This window comes from Cornus florida, unplaced genomic scaffold (genome assembly GCF_030987335.1).
Source record: "Cornus florida cultivar Cherokee Brave unplaced genomic scaffold, ASM3098733v1 CherokeeBrave_3.0.0_Hap2_Chr01, whole genome shotgun sequence".
NCBI lineage: Eukaryota > Viridiplantae > Streptophyta > Magnoliopsida > Cornales > Cornaceae > Cornus > Cornus florida.
The window spans coordinates 3,457,392-3,472,382 of record NW_026775571.1 but is presented as its reverse complement, the minus strand read 5'-3'; the positions used below and the strand labels follow the sequence as shown (position 1 = coordinate 3,472,382).

At 35.4% G+C, this 14,991-nt stretch overlaps 1 protein-coding gene across 1 annotated transcript; it reads right to left on the bottom strand.

Moving 5' to 3' along the window:
- Positions 1 to 1,301: 1,301 nt before the first annotated feature.
- On the bottom strand, positions 1,302 to 14,637 carry LOC132280780 (large ribosomal subunit protein uL3m). Its single transcript, XM_059782556.1, has 5 exons — positions 14,080 to 14,637; positions 13,739 to 13,948; positions 4,469 to 4,573; positions 2,275 to 2,388; positions 1,302 to 1,803 (listed from the first exon to the last, which is right to left on the bottom strand). Exons 1-5 carry the CDS (start codon positions 14,419 to 14,421, stop codon positions 1,630 to 1,632), a joined length of 945 nt encoding a protein of 314 aa, XP_059638539.1. The 5' UTR covers positions 14,422 to 14,637; the 3' UTR covers positions 1,302 to 1,629.
- Positions 14,638 to 14,991: the final 354 nt, after the last annotated feature.

Below are 14,991 nucleotides of genomic sequence, written 5' to 3'. Positions count from 1 at the left end.
CGGCTTCGGGTTACATGAGAGCCCAATTCTGGGCTGACATCATGCACCCCTAGTTTAGTATGTTTCTCAATAAACCAAACCAGTAACATAGGTCAGAGATAAGACCATTTGAGATCTAATGGTATTTTACAGTGTTCTAGAGTCACCATAGCGCGAATGAGGATTGTTGCTTGGTTTGTTTGATGCCAAAAAGGAGAGAACTTTCTCACACCAAGTGATTAAGTGATAAGTGAATACAATTATTACAGTACAGGTAATGTCCAGACACATGAGAAATCAAATATCCTCGAGGGCGAATCCTATTCATTTATGTATATGAGATAAACTTGCTAGTTCTTGTTCAACGCTTTGGTAAACAAAGCTCCAATAGCTCTTCGCCATAACGTGTCCAACGAGTGAACCAACAGCTATGAAGCACGGACACTCCTTCTAGGGGTTCCGTACAAGTGCCGGACACTCTTCGGACACCGACACCCGTGTCCGAGACTCGGATACGTATCCGACACTTCTGTGAAATGTCCAAAAATTATTTTTTATTAGATACGGCTCGGACACGCGGAGGACACGGCTCGGACACGCGGAGGACACGGGGTGGACACGACTTGGACACACGGGGGACACGGCGGGGTATATTTTGTAATTTTTTTTTTTTTTAAGATAAATGGAGTACCTAATGTAATTTATTAATTTTAAAAGTAAAATTTTGAAAAAATAAAAAAACAACTACAGATAACATAGTATTACACAGAAAATTTATTTTATTTCACTTCCTCTCTCAGTCTCTCCTCTTCTTCAATTATCTCTCTATATGAACACGACATTTTTTATTTTTTTTTTAAGTTACGTGAACAAGACTTTGTGAAATACTGAAAGTATATATGTTTATTCATGTACATATTTAGCTAATTATAGCTATGTCTCTTCTACACATCTTCATTTGGAATTTGGATCAATTTTATTTTTTATTTATTTTCTATTTTGTCTTGTCTATGATTTTCTTAAAATTGGTCTTGTTATTTGTTCTTGTTTTTTTTGCAATTTTGTATTTATATATACCTGTTTGCTATTAGGAAAATGAATGTGCAAGGTTCTAGTAATTATATTTTGAATATATAATTATATATATACATATATATATAATTTTATAGGCGTATCCCCACCGTGTCCGTGTCCTATTTTTTTGAAATTTACCGTGTCACCGTATCCGTGTCATATAATACCCGTGTCCCGTATCCGTACTTCATAGACCAACACCAACATGAGTTATTTTCCTAGCAAATCTCCAATAGCTCTTCAAAACCTTACCTCACAAAACAAGCTGCAACTTTACATAATGAACAGACCAAAATTTTTTAGTTTTCCACATTTATTTGAACGCATCCGTAAATGAACCGATCAATAGTAAGAGATGCGATTGACTGTCTCAAATCAAAAAGTCAAATACAACTCAATGATGACATTACATTCCCTGCATCTGCAGTTCTTCACTAAATATAACTGATAAGCTAAATCAAAAGCCTCCGCATGCTACATCTGTTGACCAGAAGAGGGACAAAAATGGTTGCAAGACAGTTTAACCAAACAACATTCGAAACCAGCTTTTCGGGGGATTTCAGAAATAGCCTCTGATTAATCTGCTGCCATAAATGGATCGGCTTCTCCAAGATCAGCAACCAGAGGTACCAACTCTGTTGTGTCCTCATCTTCTGGGGCAAAATATGTTGGAAATGGAAGTAATGAACTATCCGATTTCTTGTAAACAGCATCTTTTATGAACACAAAGTTCCCTTCAGCACCTGGAACCTGTAAAGGAGTAGCAGTTTCACAAGGATTTATAGTAAAGGAGGGGATGGGGGGATTTGGATCTGACTCATCATTCTATGACTTATACATCAAAATGCGAGATGATTTTAGATTTAAAGTACTCAACCATGCCCTTCAGAATAAGTACTCAATTTTTTATACCAACAAGGAGCAAATTGTGCACATTAAAGATACATGCGCATCTGTATGAACTATTATTATCAAAATATCCTCTGTACACATCTCATGATTTTCTCAACTATATAAGAATAAGTCTGACAGTTGGTTAAGTTCCCATAATAGAAAATATCAACCAGAAGGGTCAGCTATTAATCAATCAGAATCACCCATGTCTGGTTTTTAGACTGCCTGCACAACAACATTCACATGGGCAGACGACATCCAAGATCCTGCCTTTCAATTCAGATTATGCGCTTGTACAAAAAAATATTTAAAAGTTAGAAAACATACCTGGCCTTTCACCCACATCAAGTTCCTCGCAGGATCTATCTTGTAAACCCAGACATTTTTAACTGTTTGTTGCTTCCCCCCCATGCGTCCAGGCATCTTTTTGCCTTTAAATACCTGTTCAAAAAACATATTACAAATATAAGCCATAATAGATGCCCAAAATAAAACACATCCCTCATCTACACTGATGTGGTGGCACATCTCTTCTTCCTCACAAATTCAGAAGTAACTAGAAATGACATGTCAAGTTCTAATATTGGAACTGCAGGGTGATGGTTCCTCATAATTTCCCTGGAAAGTCCAAAAAGGGTAGTCTTATCTTTTACAGTTCATGTCCACAAGTTTCCAAAAGACACTGCGTATACAAGTCTTTTGTGTTTATACACCACGGGAACAATACAAAATCTACTCAGAATTACCAGAATGAGGATTTCAGAACACAGTATATCCAAACGCATGGAAACCTCAAAGGTAAGGAAATTGGACTCAAATGTATAGAATGTGGTTACGAATGCCTGAAAACAAATATGAAGAACAAGATTACCTGTGACATAACAATCAATTAGACGCTGACAGTGAGTCAGTGACCTCTCACATATACTCCCACCATCCCATAATAAGTGTCACCACTAGGGACTACAACCTTTTAAGGAGACATGCACTTAATGACTGTCTCCTTTTAAAATTCCAGAACCCATTTTTTTTTTTTTTTTTTTTTTTTTTTTGATGAGTAAATATGTATTACGTAGTAAAAAACATTCAAAAGGGGAACACATCCCACGGAAACAACAAGACCTAATAGGGCCTTTAACTAACAGTCTAACAGTCCACTAACTCAAAAACATACATTACTAATTTAGAAATATTTTCAAAATTTAAGAATAATTTAGGTAAGACTCAATTTCGCATTTGACTTTTCAAAGGACACTTACATTGGGACATCCCATAATGAAAAAGTGGACACTTACTGTGGGACAGAGGGAGTAGCATTTCTTCTAGTGAGGTAAATAACTCTTACATAGTGATATTGTAACATCTGTATAACAGCAACATAAATCATAGAACATTACTAAGTTTATAAAATTCATGATTTTGTCAAGACAAACCCATTATGACAAACGAAATTTATGTCCCAAGTAATCAATTAAACTCCTGAAAAACTCTTACTTAGTGATATTGTAACATCTGTATACCAGCAACATTAATCATAAAACATGACTAAGTTCATAAAGTTCATGATTTTGTTAAGACAAACTCATTATGACAAAAGAAATTTAAAACTCTTAAGCTGCATATGATATCACTAGACATTCCTCACCCTCCACTCTGTCACAATGCATTACTGTCGCCTTGACTGATGTGTGTGGCATCTAAAGTTCATGGAAAAGAGAAAGTGGGCCCCATTAATTCGACCAATTTTATAAGAGTCTTATATATGTTGTTTAATTGTCATTATAGATTGTTATCAAGATCACAATCTCTTGTTTTATGTCATGCATTGAACATTTGTCTTTTTAAGTTTAATATTCATGTGCTAGTTTTGTGATCATTAAGTTGGGGAACTGATGTCTTTTTCTTCATTAAGGCAACAAGAAGCTCTTCGCATGGCTACAAGTTTACAACTAACAGTTCTGCAGATTTGAGTGATGGAATTATATTATTCTATTTCAGAAGCTGAGTAAAGAGAGACTTCTCAGGTCTTACTAAAAACAAGAAGTCACTATCTTCTTGTTTGTTCCTTAACCCATTGAAACTTTTGGTCTCCCCCGATTATTTTACATGTTGCGTCCTCGTTCATCCAAATCTAGAATATAATGCACTTGTACCCATTGGATGAGGATCTTTATTTCTTAGAAAATTATTAGACATGAGTATTATATAAAAAAGAAAAATAAATGAATAAAATTGAAATTCAACATCCTTAAATGGTTAGGCTACAGAAGCAAACAAGCTAGACCAATAATAATCTTCAAGAAATGACATTTGCACCAACAGCGTCTTATAATCTAGTATCTTAAAGTCATCATTAAGAGAAAATTTTAATATAACTGCCAATCCAATAAATTTTTTTTATAACAGAATTATATGATGATAAATAAATAAAAAAGCAGCTAAAAAAAACAACAACAATTAGGCATCAGATTCTGCTCAATTTTGAATGGAAGTTCACCAATATGAGGAGGGGTGTACAAACCTTCCCAGGAGCATCCCTCTGACCAGTAGAGCCAATACTTCGATGTGATAATGATGCACCATGAGATGCTGGCATTCCTTTCATTCCCCATCTTTTCATACCGCCCTGAACACAACAACAGAACCAAATTATATTAGATGCAATGTACAAAAGGATTACAAGATTTACAACTGGATAAGAAGACTCCAACCAACATAGTTTTTGGATATCATTGTTTAACCCTCATACCAGTGTCCCTCAGATGCAAGGAATTGACAAGCATTGTTAAGTAGGATGTTGGTTGGTGAACAATATTACTGCTAAATATTATACGATTGTCATATACTAATATTATTTTAAATCTATAACTAGAGATTAGAAATATAGATAAAATTAATAGCAAGAAAGTAGAACAATATAAAATACATAAGCAGGTAACAAGCAGAAACAGCTACAAATGACCTACCATAAACTCATTCAATCTCTCTCCACTGTAAATGACGTCAAAGGGAAGAAATCTAGTTGGGGAACATTATATAAACCTCTAGCTTCTAGCTCTTCTTTTAAAGTAAGAAATTTCAGTTCAGCAGTACTCCAAAAAATGCTGCCTCTCCCAAAAAACAAAAAAAAATAATACAATGCAGATACGTTATTGACTAGGGGCCTGAAACGTCTCAGTCATGGTGACATGGGTTGATATTGGCAACATACAATGCAGCAGTGTTATCAAAGACCCAAGGCGCTAGAGGTCCTATGGAGCCTAGGCGCAAGGCGAGGCACACGCCCGAGTGAAGTGAGGCGCACAATGGAAAAAATTAAAATAATATTAAAGTATTTATATTCCATATAAAAGGCCTGAATGTTGTCAAAGGTGCACCTGAGCACAACAGGCGCAAGTCTTGTGCCTATATGATCCTGGAGCCTAGGTGCGCCTTTGACAACATTGCAATGCAGTAATCTTAGAAATAAAGCTCAAAAAAATTAAGAAAAAAAAAAATAGAGCAAAATGAATCCATCAAATAAAGAAAATACAAGCTCAAGCAGTATTGGTCTAAATTATTGTTACAAGCATTACTGAACTAACCCACTACCATGTCACACCCCACTCTCCGCGGGAGCATGAGATAATCACCTATCATCTTAAGTAATTCTCATCCTTAGGATAACATAGATAAACACACTAGCTAACAGTACAAAGTCTCTTTATTGTCCACCATTTAATTTATTACAGTCCATGGTCTACATGTATTCCAAGAACCAAATGTACAAGTCACACAATAGAAGATAAACTAATTTCCACCATGCTGCCCAATAATTACACAACCATCCCCCACAAATAAAATGTAGCTGCAAGCACCAACATACAATAGCAACTCCACCTGACTGCCACTTCTCCCAAAAGTCATAATCCTCATGACCACATCACTCCTGTGTCATCACCGCTGCTAGGACCTCAAAAAGTTTTAGAAAGAGGGTTGAGCTCAAAAGAGCCCAGTAGGGTTCCGAGGTTTAATGAAAACGGAAATTTTTTTATATAACAATGTTGAGGAGAACTTTCTTTAGTAGTTGCAGGAAAAGAGACAATTATAGCAATGTTGGAAAATTTTACTGAACACTTAAATTAGGCCATCGCCTATTACCAAATAAACTATAGAATTTCAAATCAACTGAAAATTCAACGTGATTTCGAAATTCGCATCTCAAATCGTTACCTCAAGAAACTAAAAATAGTTTATCAAGTGTAGGAAACTTGGAAACAATCATAATCATATCCAATCCATCCAACACTATGTACACTCATGCGTCTTCAAGGACCTTCCACCCAGGACCACCAGATTAAGGGGCTCTCACCCTGGGACCGTGAACATCCCCTCGTTAGGGCCCGGGCCATTTAAGGTCTTTCAACCTAAGGGAAACTCTTACCCTACCTATTTGATTCGGCAAATACACAGTGGAAAACACAATCAAATACCAAATTCTGTAGCCGTACACAAATCTGATGAGCAAATCATTCTCCTTTGTCAAAATTGAAGAGAAATACAAAATGAAGAACAGAAGGATATACCCAGGCGTAGAGTCACGTCGGACGGGAAGGGATTTCTTCTATTAGGAAGAAGAACTGGTAATAGACACAAACAACTCCTAATTAGAGAATGCAACAAGGAAATGGGAGGGGTTTCTTTCTTTCGCTTTCTTCAGTTGCGTTTCAAGCATCGCACTCAGTCCAGGTATCTACCGACTGCAAATTAGCCCCTCCCACTCAGCCATTAGGGCCTACATCCACGACACAGAGCCAAAAGGGCTACATCACTCTTATTATATTCTCTCTTAAGTTTGTTTACAATGAACACCTCTATTTATAGGTAAAAGAATAGTGATAAATATGGAAAATACATTGATGGAGGATTCCTAAAATCAATCCCATATATCACTCCAATCGATATCATAGGCTAAAAATCACTCCTATAATATTCTCTAACAAACCCCCCCACCCCACCCCCCTCTTCTCAATTTGGTGTACGGAGATTTTAACTCATGTTCGACTTGAAACTAAATACGGAGTTGTTGAGAGTCCAAGACGAGTTGATTTGAAAATCCGAGACGAGCTGATTCGGAGATCCAAGATAAGTTGATCCGGAGATTCGAGACAAGTTGATTCAAAGATGCAAGACAAATTGATCTGAAGATCCTAGGGTATGATAAACCTGCTCTAATACCCTGTTAAAATTGAAGAGAGAGATAGAAAATGAAGAACACAAGGATATAACATGATTCAACCACTACTGGGGCCTACATCCACGGCACAAAGAGTCTAAAGGGCAACATCACTCTTATTATATTCTCTCTTAAGATTGTTTACAATGAGCACCTCTATTTATAGGTCAAAGAATACAAGTGATAAATACGAAAAATACATTGATGGAGGATTCCTAAAATCAATCCCATAAATCACTCCAATCAATATTCTAACATAGACTAAAATCACTGATAATACTTCATTAGTAAATTTACTAGATATCAGATACATTGAATTAAATAGCCAAGTAAAATTCTAGAGAGTCCTTTATGTGTCTAGGTACAACAAGTAAACTTTCTTCATAAAATTAAACTATGATTATACAACAAAATTTTCCAAGAAAGCAAAAGCCATCTATCTTCAACTTTGAAAAGAAAATATTAATGCAAATTGTACAACATTAAAGCCAAGTGGACTTCAACAAACAGTACTTTTAAAGTTACCAGATAGTTCCAACAAAAAACTTGATCGGTCAAATTAGATTTGCGAAAATGGTAGCAATTTCTCAGTACTTGAATAGTTTTTCACAGCAAAGCCATCTACAGTTTAAAAATTGGCCAAAAATAGGATATTAAACCAATTTTCATGAAATCGGAGCCAATCGGAAACTAAATGAGTACACTATATTTCTAGCAAATAAAATTACTGGAAACACACGTGAATCAAGTCATAAAATATCACAAAACTGTGGATAAATTCTGCCCTGAATAGTTTACACAGCAGAATTTTTTCTTAACTTCAAAAATCCATGGATTATTCGATACTCAATGAAATTATATCAAACAAAATTCCACAAGTTTTCTTTTCAGAATATTTCAATATCTCAAAATTTCAAAGACAGAAACAAAGATAAGTAATGTAAATAGCAGTCTGAAGCCCTAGTGTTTAGCTCAAATTTCGACAACAATACTGTATTCATGGTTAAACAAAATTTTCAGATCCTTAGCAAAGGGATTTCAGAACTAAATCAATATTTTCACAAAGCAACAATCATATTTCAATTTTTGATATCTGAGAACAAAGTCTTTAAATAAAATAAAAGAATGGAAACCTGCCTGTAGGTACAAGAAATTCCATTGACCACTCTAGCCAAATAGAGCTTCTAGAACCATCACTCCATAGTCGAAAAAATAGAAATCCTTACAAAAATAGATATCTCAGAAGAAAGGAAGAGTGAATTGCTCAGAATATAATTGATCCTTTTGATGGTGTGACCGCTAGGATCACCTAGATAGGCTAGATTGCCTATGTAGCCCAACTCCATGAGGCAATCGAGAATCAGGTCGAAACGTATTACTGAAGAGGGGTATCGTATCCCTTTTTTGGGGGGCCTTTGAATTATTTTTAGAGGCGTCCTCCCTCCCTCTCATTGAGGGTTTAAATCCCTTTATATACAGGTAAATCCCTAGTTCCGTCCTTGGACTTTTGTTTGGGCTTGGACTATATTTCTGGGCCGATCGACCCACTCCCTAGCTTGGGCAAAACTCATTAATCAACCATATGGGCCTTGATTCTAGACACGCATTGAATGACTTGTACAAGTGCTGTACTTCAATTGGTGGGTATTTTCTGCCCCCACACTACCTTTCTGGGATTTGCCTTCTTTCTTCAAATATTTTACTTAAGTACAGATGGTTAGGAAAGCTTCCCTTGTAAGCTTTAGCAATTCAATAACAATAACAATAACAATAATTATGCTAGTACATGTGTCTATACCATATCATATAGATATGCTACATGTAGAACATGCAAAGGGGAGGAGACTTTCCACAAGTTCTAGGTGTGACAGGTGACACATAATCTATTCACTATTAATTTTTTTTTTTTTTCCTTTTGCTTGTAACACTTGTCACCCTAGAATCTACCCACCTTTCTTCCTTTCTATTTTATTTTCAAACTCACATCTTCTCTTTATTTGCAGGCCCAACTGCTTAGTTAATAAAAACAAAGGTAAATACTATAGCCGATGCATGTCTAAAGCCCTTACACATGACTCCTTTTTCTCTTTATGATATAAATACATACTTCTCATGGGTGGAGTCCACCTGTCCAGGTGTCACTCATAAACTTAAGCCTCTCATGTAAGACTACAAGGGGGTTATGCCTGGTCAATTAACTCTCTTAAGTGATATATGGGTCAGCAAACATTTGCAACAAATGTCTCTAGGAGTGCTATATGTGGTTAATAATTCCAGTGCATGCTATTGTCTTGCATATCTAAACAATTGTCACTTTAATAATAAATTATAAAAAAAGAAATAAGCAAACCAATGTCCTGGGAGCTACACATGAACTCATAAAACATTTTCCTGTTACTCCACTACCACGTCAAAAGAAATTTTTGCAAATTTCAGGGTATTACTTACTACCCATCTTAAAAAATAAATTTCATCCTCAAAATTTGTAGTCTATAGTGTGTCATAGGAACTCTAAACCTCCATCAGTCTGCGTACTCTTTTTCTTATTTGATATATAAAGTTCATCCAAAATCTAATGAACATAAATGCTCTATATCTTTCACAAAGTTGTATTTGAGGTACATCATCAAACTTATCACATTATAGTCTATCAAATCAGCATAACTACAAATCGAAAGGAAGTCTCTTAAGCATAATTACATCACCAAAAATGATCTCTTATACAAATCAGCATGATTTGAAGGAAAAAAAATTCATGTTTCATGAATTAATACCCCACAAAACAAACAGATGATAGTAGATAAGAGTCATAACTTACTGAAAACAACCCATTTATTGTCAAGTCTCAGTAGACTTCCCAACATATATACAGCTAGGCATTTGTCAATAAGGCTCATTCTGCTACTATTCCTCAAGTTATTACATCCATACTATTTTTTTTTTTTTTCAATCTCCATGCTATCTCCTATAGAGTTACAGATCCACCCTAACCATTCCCAAGAATGTATGCTGCCTTAAGGCCTCTAAAGTCCTCATTAAGTATTCTTTCCATGATCTGGAACAGGGAGATAAATTTTGAATTCAAACCAGCTTGTATCAGTAATCAAAAGTGCAAGGACTTCCTAACTACTACACTATCCCTCCTTGCTAAAACCCAAGTTATAACTCAATTCTCATGAATTATTCATATAAAAATGCCTGCCCAATCTATCCTTAGACTTCTAATTCTACCAGATCTCTCCCACTCAAAGATGTCAAACATGGCTATTGCAAAAATTTAATCTCACCTAGTTTGTTTCACAACAAGGAGTGACCAAAGCTAGCCATTTATAACGAAGTAGCACAGGCTACGCCATTCAAGAATCGAAGGATTCACATAGCTTATTGATATAACATCACAGTAAATACATTTAGCTATGGGACCAGCCAAAATCATAACCACTAATTATACGAACCATTAAAAAAACAACTCTAAATCTGCGTACACTAACAATACTAAGGCGCTTTCAGTCCCCCTTTTATTATAAAAAAAAAAACCAAACAAACAAATTGTAAATTAACAATTCCACTTCAATTCAAATAAAGGCTACATCAAAGTTCTGATGTCAATTCAATATCAGTTTTTTTTTTTTTTTTTTTTAATAAGTCAATTCAATATCAGTTTATATGCTAAGGCACTTCAAATCACCCCTAATAATGAATGCAATTTCAATAATTTCCATACCTCAACCTCCAAAAGATTTGGACACTCTTTTAAGTACAATTTCTTCGAACTCATCAGGTTGTGAAGACTTGGAAAAGCCTCCATTTCTTTACATGGGACATGCGAACTAGTTAAATTAGGAGGAAACTATTAAGACGAAGCCCCATTGAAGGTGGTGTTCTTCCCTTGGACAGCTACCCTTGGTAGCATTCTCACTCTTGACAACTTATGGAAAAGCCAGATAGTCGTGAACTGGTGTTGTATGTGCAAAAAGACGGAGGAATCGGTGAAACACCTTCTCCTTATGTCCAGTGGCAAGGGATGTTTGGTCCTTCTTCTTGATTGTTTTTGGCATGGCTTGGGTGTTTTCTGAGTCCAGGGTTGATATGTTAGAGGCTTGGAGAGGGTGTATAGTAGAGAGCCGAGCCAGGGATACGTGGAGAGCCACACCCCTTTGTTTATGGTGAGGTCAGTGGCATGAGAGAATACAAGATCCTTTGATGGATAGGAGTCCCCTATTTGGTCTCTCAAATACAATATTGTTTCCACTCTATTTTTTTGGGTCAGTGGAGCAAAGTGTAAATCTTTGGAGCACCTTTTGGATTTTGTGCATAGCTTGAAATTATAGTGCCTTTTTAGGCTTCTTTGTATTCCGTTGGGAGTGCTCCCCTTTTGAGCGCCTTTAATGAAATCTTACCTATCAAAAAAAAAAAAAAAATTAAGGAGGAAACTAGGGCAGTGATTGAAGTTCTTTGCAGCCCTGCGAATCAAGGGTTTCGAAGTGACAAAGCCCACAATTATTTGTTGGTAGGAAATAAATATCCGTAAAATCTAATGTCAAGATTCTCAAAGGCTTCGTTTGGTTAGATGGAATCAACTAGAAAAGAAAGGAAAAAGAAATTTTTTAAATTTTCTAGGAGTTTGGATAGATGGAAAAAGAAACGTAATAGAAAATTTTGTGTCCCCATACTTGCCTATTTTCTTCAAAAGCTTTTCCTGCACAAAACACATAGGGAAATAATATTTTTGCATGAAAGGGGTGTCTAATTATTTGACATTCCTTTTTTTTTATATATATAAGTAATTATTTGACATTCCTATTTTACCCATTACCTTAATCGTGCAGAACAACTCTTTCTTCATTTTTCTATAAGTTCATATATAATTGGCAACAACAACATATAATCAAATCTCTCTCAAAAATTAGTATTGTTATCAGCTTCTTCATCTCGGTTTTTTTTTTTTTTTCCTAAGAAATTATTATGAGGTCTTATTTTAAATATAAATAATTATATTATTAAATTTAATAATCCATCATTTTACTATTTCTTTGCTAAAAATAGACATCATCAGATACAAATTCATTTATTTGTTAGTATTTGAAATCACAGGGGTAATTTTGGTATGTTCAATCAATTTCTTTTCACTTTCATGCTATCTAAAATAACAAACTAATATTTTCCTACAATTTTCTTTAATAAATTTTCATGCTAACCAAATGTATGCTAGAAAATAACTTTCTTTTCATTCACTTCACTTTTCTTTCATTTTCCATTTCTTTTCTTTTCTTGCTTATTTCCATCTAACCAAACAGAGCAAAAGAGAATCTCTCAATACTAACTAGAAATTTCCCTTTTTGCAAACTATAAATCACGGCATTAATTATTTCAAGATCCTTTCAATAGCATCAAGTAACTTGATTAAGGCAGAGTCACTTATGGCAAAGACTCTTGAACTGATTTAGTTCCCAATGGACAACTCAATGTAAGACATACTTTTACCCTCTCTAAAAATCAATCTCCCTAAAGCTTGAAAACCTAGAGAAATCATAAGTTTGGTAAGCAGTTACAAAATGGGAGATCTAGAACTTTCATTTAGTACCAGGTATTCAAAGACTCTGAGTTCCTATGTAAGCTGTTTTACCCCCTCCCGAACTTTACTTCACAGTTTTCAATCTTAAGTAAAGGAATTGCATTGTCTATATCATAAGGTGCCGGAGTCAAATTTCAATGTTGACGCGGTGGCCACTACTAATTTGGTTCAGTAAAACATTTAAGAGATATATCTTCAAAAAGATAAGAGCTCGAAATCCTCGATAAAGATAGACTATAAACTTAGTTAAAATAAACTGGTCATCTGATTGATTGAAGGTACACAGATTCAAACAAGTAGCTAGCTTTGGCAATTCATGAGGTTGACACAGCATTGACTAGTGAGAAACCATCCAGTAATATGCTCAACACTTATTGGGCTCCCAACCATACTCCTAAATTATTCCATCAAATGCATTCACTCATTATTCGCAAAGAATTTCTCCAAATATAAAAATGTTAAGAAAACGGCTCACCTCCAGTAGAAACAGAACAAACACCATATATATATATATATATATATATATATATATTTGTGCACCCCATTTCGTTTATGTTTTCTCTTTCTCTACAATTACCAATACTCGATACATTATCGTCGAATTATGTCTGAATAGAGGCCCCAAATGAACAAGGATAAATCCCTTACAAATTTCAAGAAAATATATTCAAGTCAATCCCCCATCCAGAATAACAGCCCTCTTTCAATTCTACCCACTCAGTATCAATGATGATAGGCAGCTGTGATAATTGATGAGCCTTTTGCAAAAAATCCCAGTACATCATACAATCATTTGGTGCCAATAACAAAAGCATGAGTATTATAGATGAACTTTTGAAAGCACCACTCTTTATAGAGTTTGAATAAAACCAAAGAGGATAAACTGTGTGCCGATATAATATCTTTTAAAGGGGATTAAAACAAGCAGGAGCCAATCAATCACTTATACAATAATGAACAACACAAGAAAGTGTATAGTTAACAAAAGGTAACTGCATCACCTGAAAACCTTTTCCTCTTGTAATTCCCGTCACATCTACATACTGTCCCGGAACAAAATGGCGAACGCCAATTGAGGTACCAACAGGAAGAAGCGCATCCTCAGTCACCGGGAACTCCCTCAATTTCCTCTTCATTGGAACACCCTGAGCTCTAAAATGCCCCACTTCTGGTTTCGTTAAGTGTTTTTCCTTTTTGTGCCCACAACCAAGCTATCATATACCACGACACAACATCAATCCAGAATTCACACAAACCCATTAAAAATCACATCATAACATGTGCGTGTGTGTGTGCGTGTGTGTGTGTAATATTTTAACCGCAAATGGAACCAGACAAGTACCTGCAGGGAACTGATTCCTTCTTTCTCGAAGGTCTTAACCTGAGATACAATATTATCGTCCATCCAGAGTACGGTGATCGGAACCCTAGCACCCCATTTGTCCCAAAGTGCGGTCATTCCACACTTGACGGCTATGGCACCAGTTCTCTTTGAATTGGGGGTCATGATTCCAGGTTTAGCTTCAATGATTCGAGGCTGTACAACGTTGGTATCATACTCATCGGTCGAAGACACATCACTGTATCTTCTGAATTGGAATGTTGAAACATTTGTTGGAGGTGCTCTCACACCGACTGAGAGTAGACGGAGGCGAGAAATGAGGCCTCTCGACAGGGCCGACATGGAGAACAATCTCAATAGAACGATTGTTTAGGGAGATAACAGAAGAAGATCTACAATGGGTTCAATGGCATTATTGTGAATGTTGCTGATTAGTTGCAGAAAACATATTTGGAGGGTTTGAAATGTGGAAGAGGGACAGAGAGTCGGGAAGAGGAAGAGAGAGGCTTTAGTGTAGGGTTTTAGACGAGGCTACACTTACAAGTTGCAGCTTATGGGGACCCTTCTTGTGTGCCATTCATGACACCTATTTTTCGTGTGTTTACCAAGCTCATGAAAAATAAAAAGAAGTGGTGAAACATATTCTCAATTTTGAAAATGAGAAAAAATTATTTTTTACTTGTTTTTTTATCGTAGCAAGAATTTTTTTTAAAAAAACCAATACAAATAAATATAATATTTACAATCATCCAAATATTTCCAACTATTATTATTATCATTATTATTATTATTATTTTGTTTTAAAACATTGTACAACAAATTTTAATTATCAAATATGTTTTTTGCTTCAAAATAAATTACAGCACAATAAAAACATTAATTAAATTTTGTATAACCTTGGAAATGCAAAAC

Excerpts from the sequence above, each read along its gene's own strand:
- LOC132280780 (XM_059782556.1), bottom strand. The coding sequence starts at position 14,421 with ATGTCGGCCCTGTCGAGAGGCCTCATTTCTCGCCTCCGTCTACTCTCA. Across the intron at positions 13,949-14,079 it reads AAGGAATCAGTTCCCTGCAG|CTTGGTTGTGGGCACAAAAA; the intron begins GTACTTGTCTGG and ends GGTATATGATAG. Across the intron at positions 1,804-2,274 it reads TGATGTGGGTGAAAGGCCAG|GTTCCAGGTGCTGAAGGGAA; the intron begins GTATGTTTTCTA and ends ACTCCTTTACAG.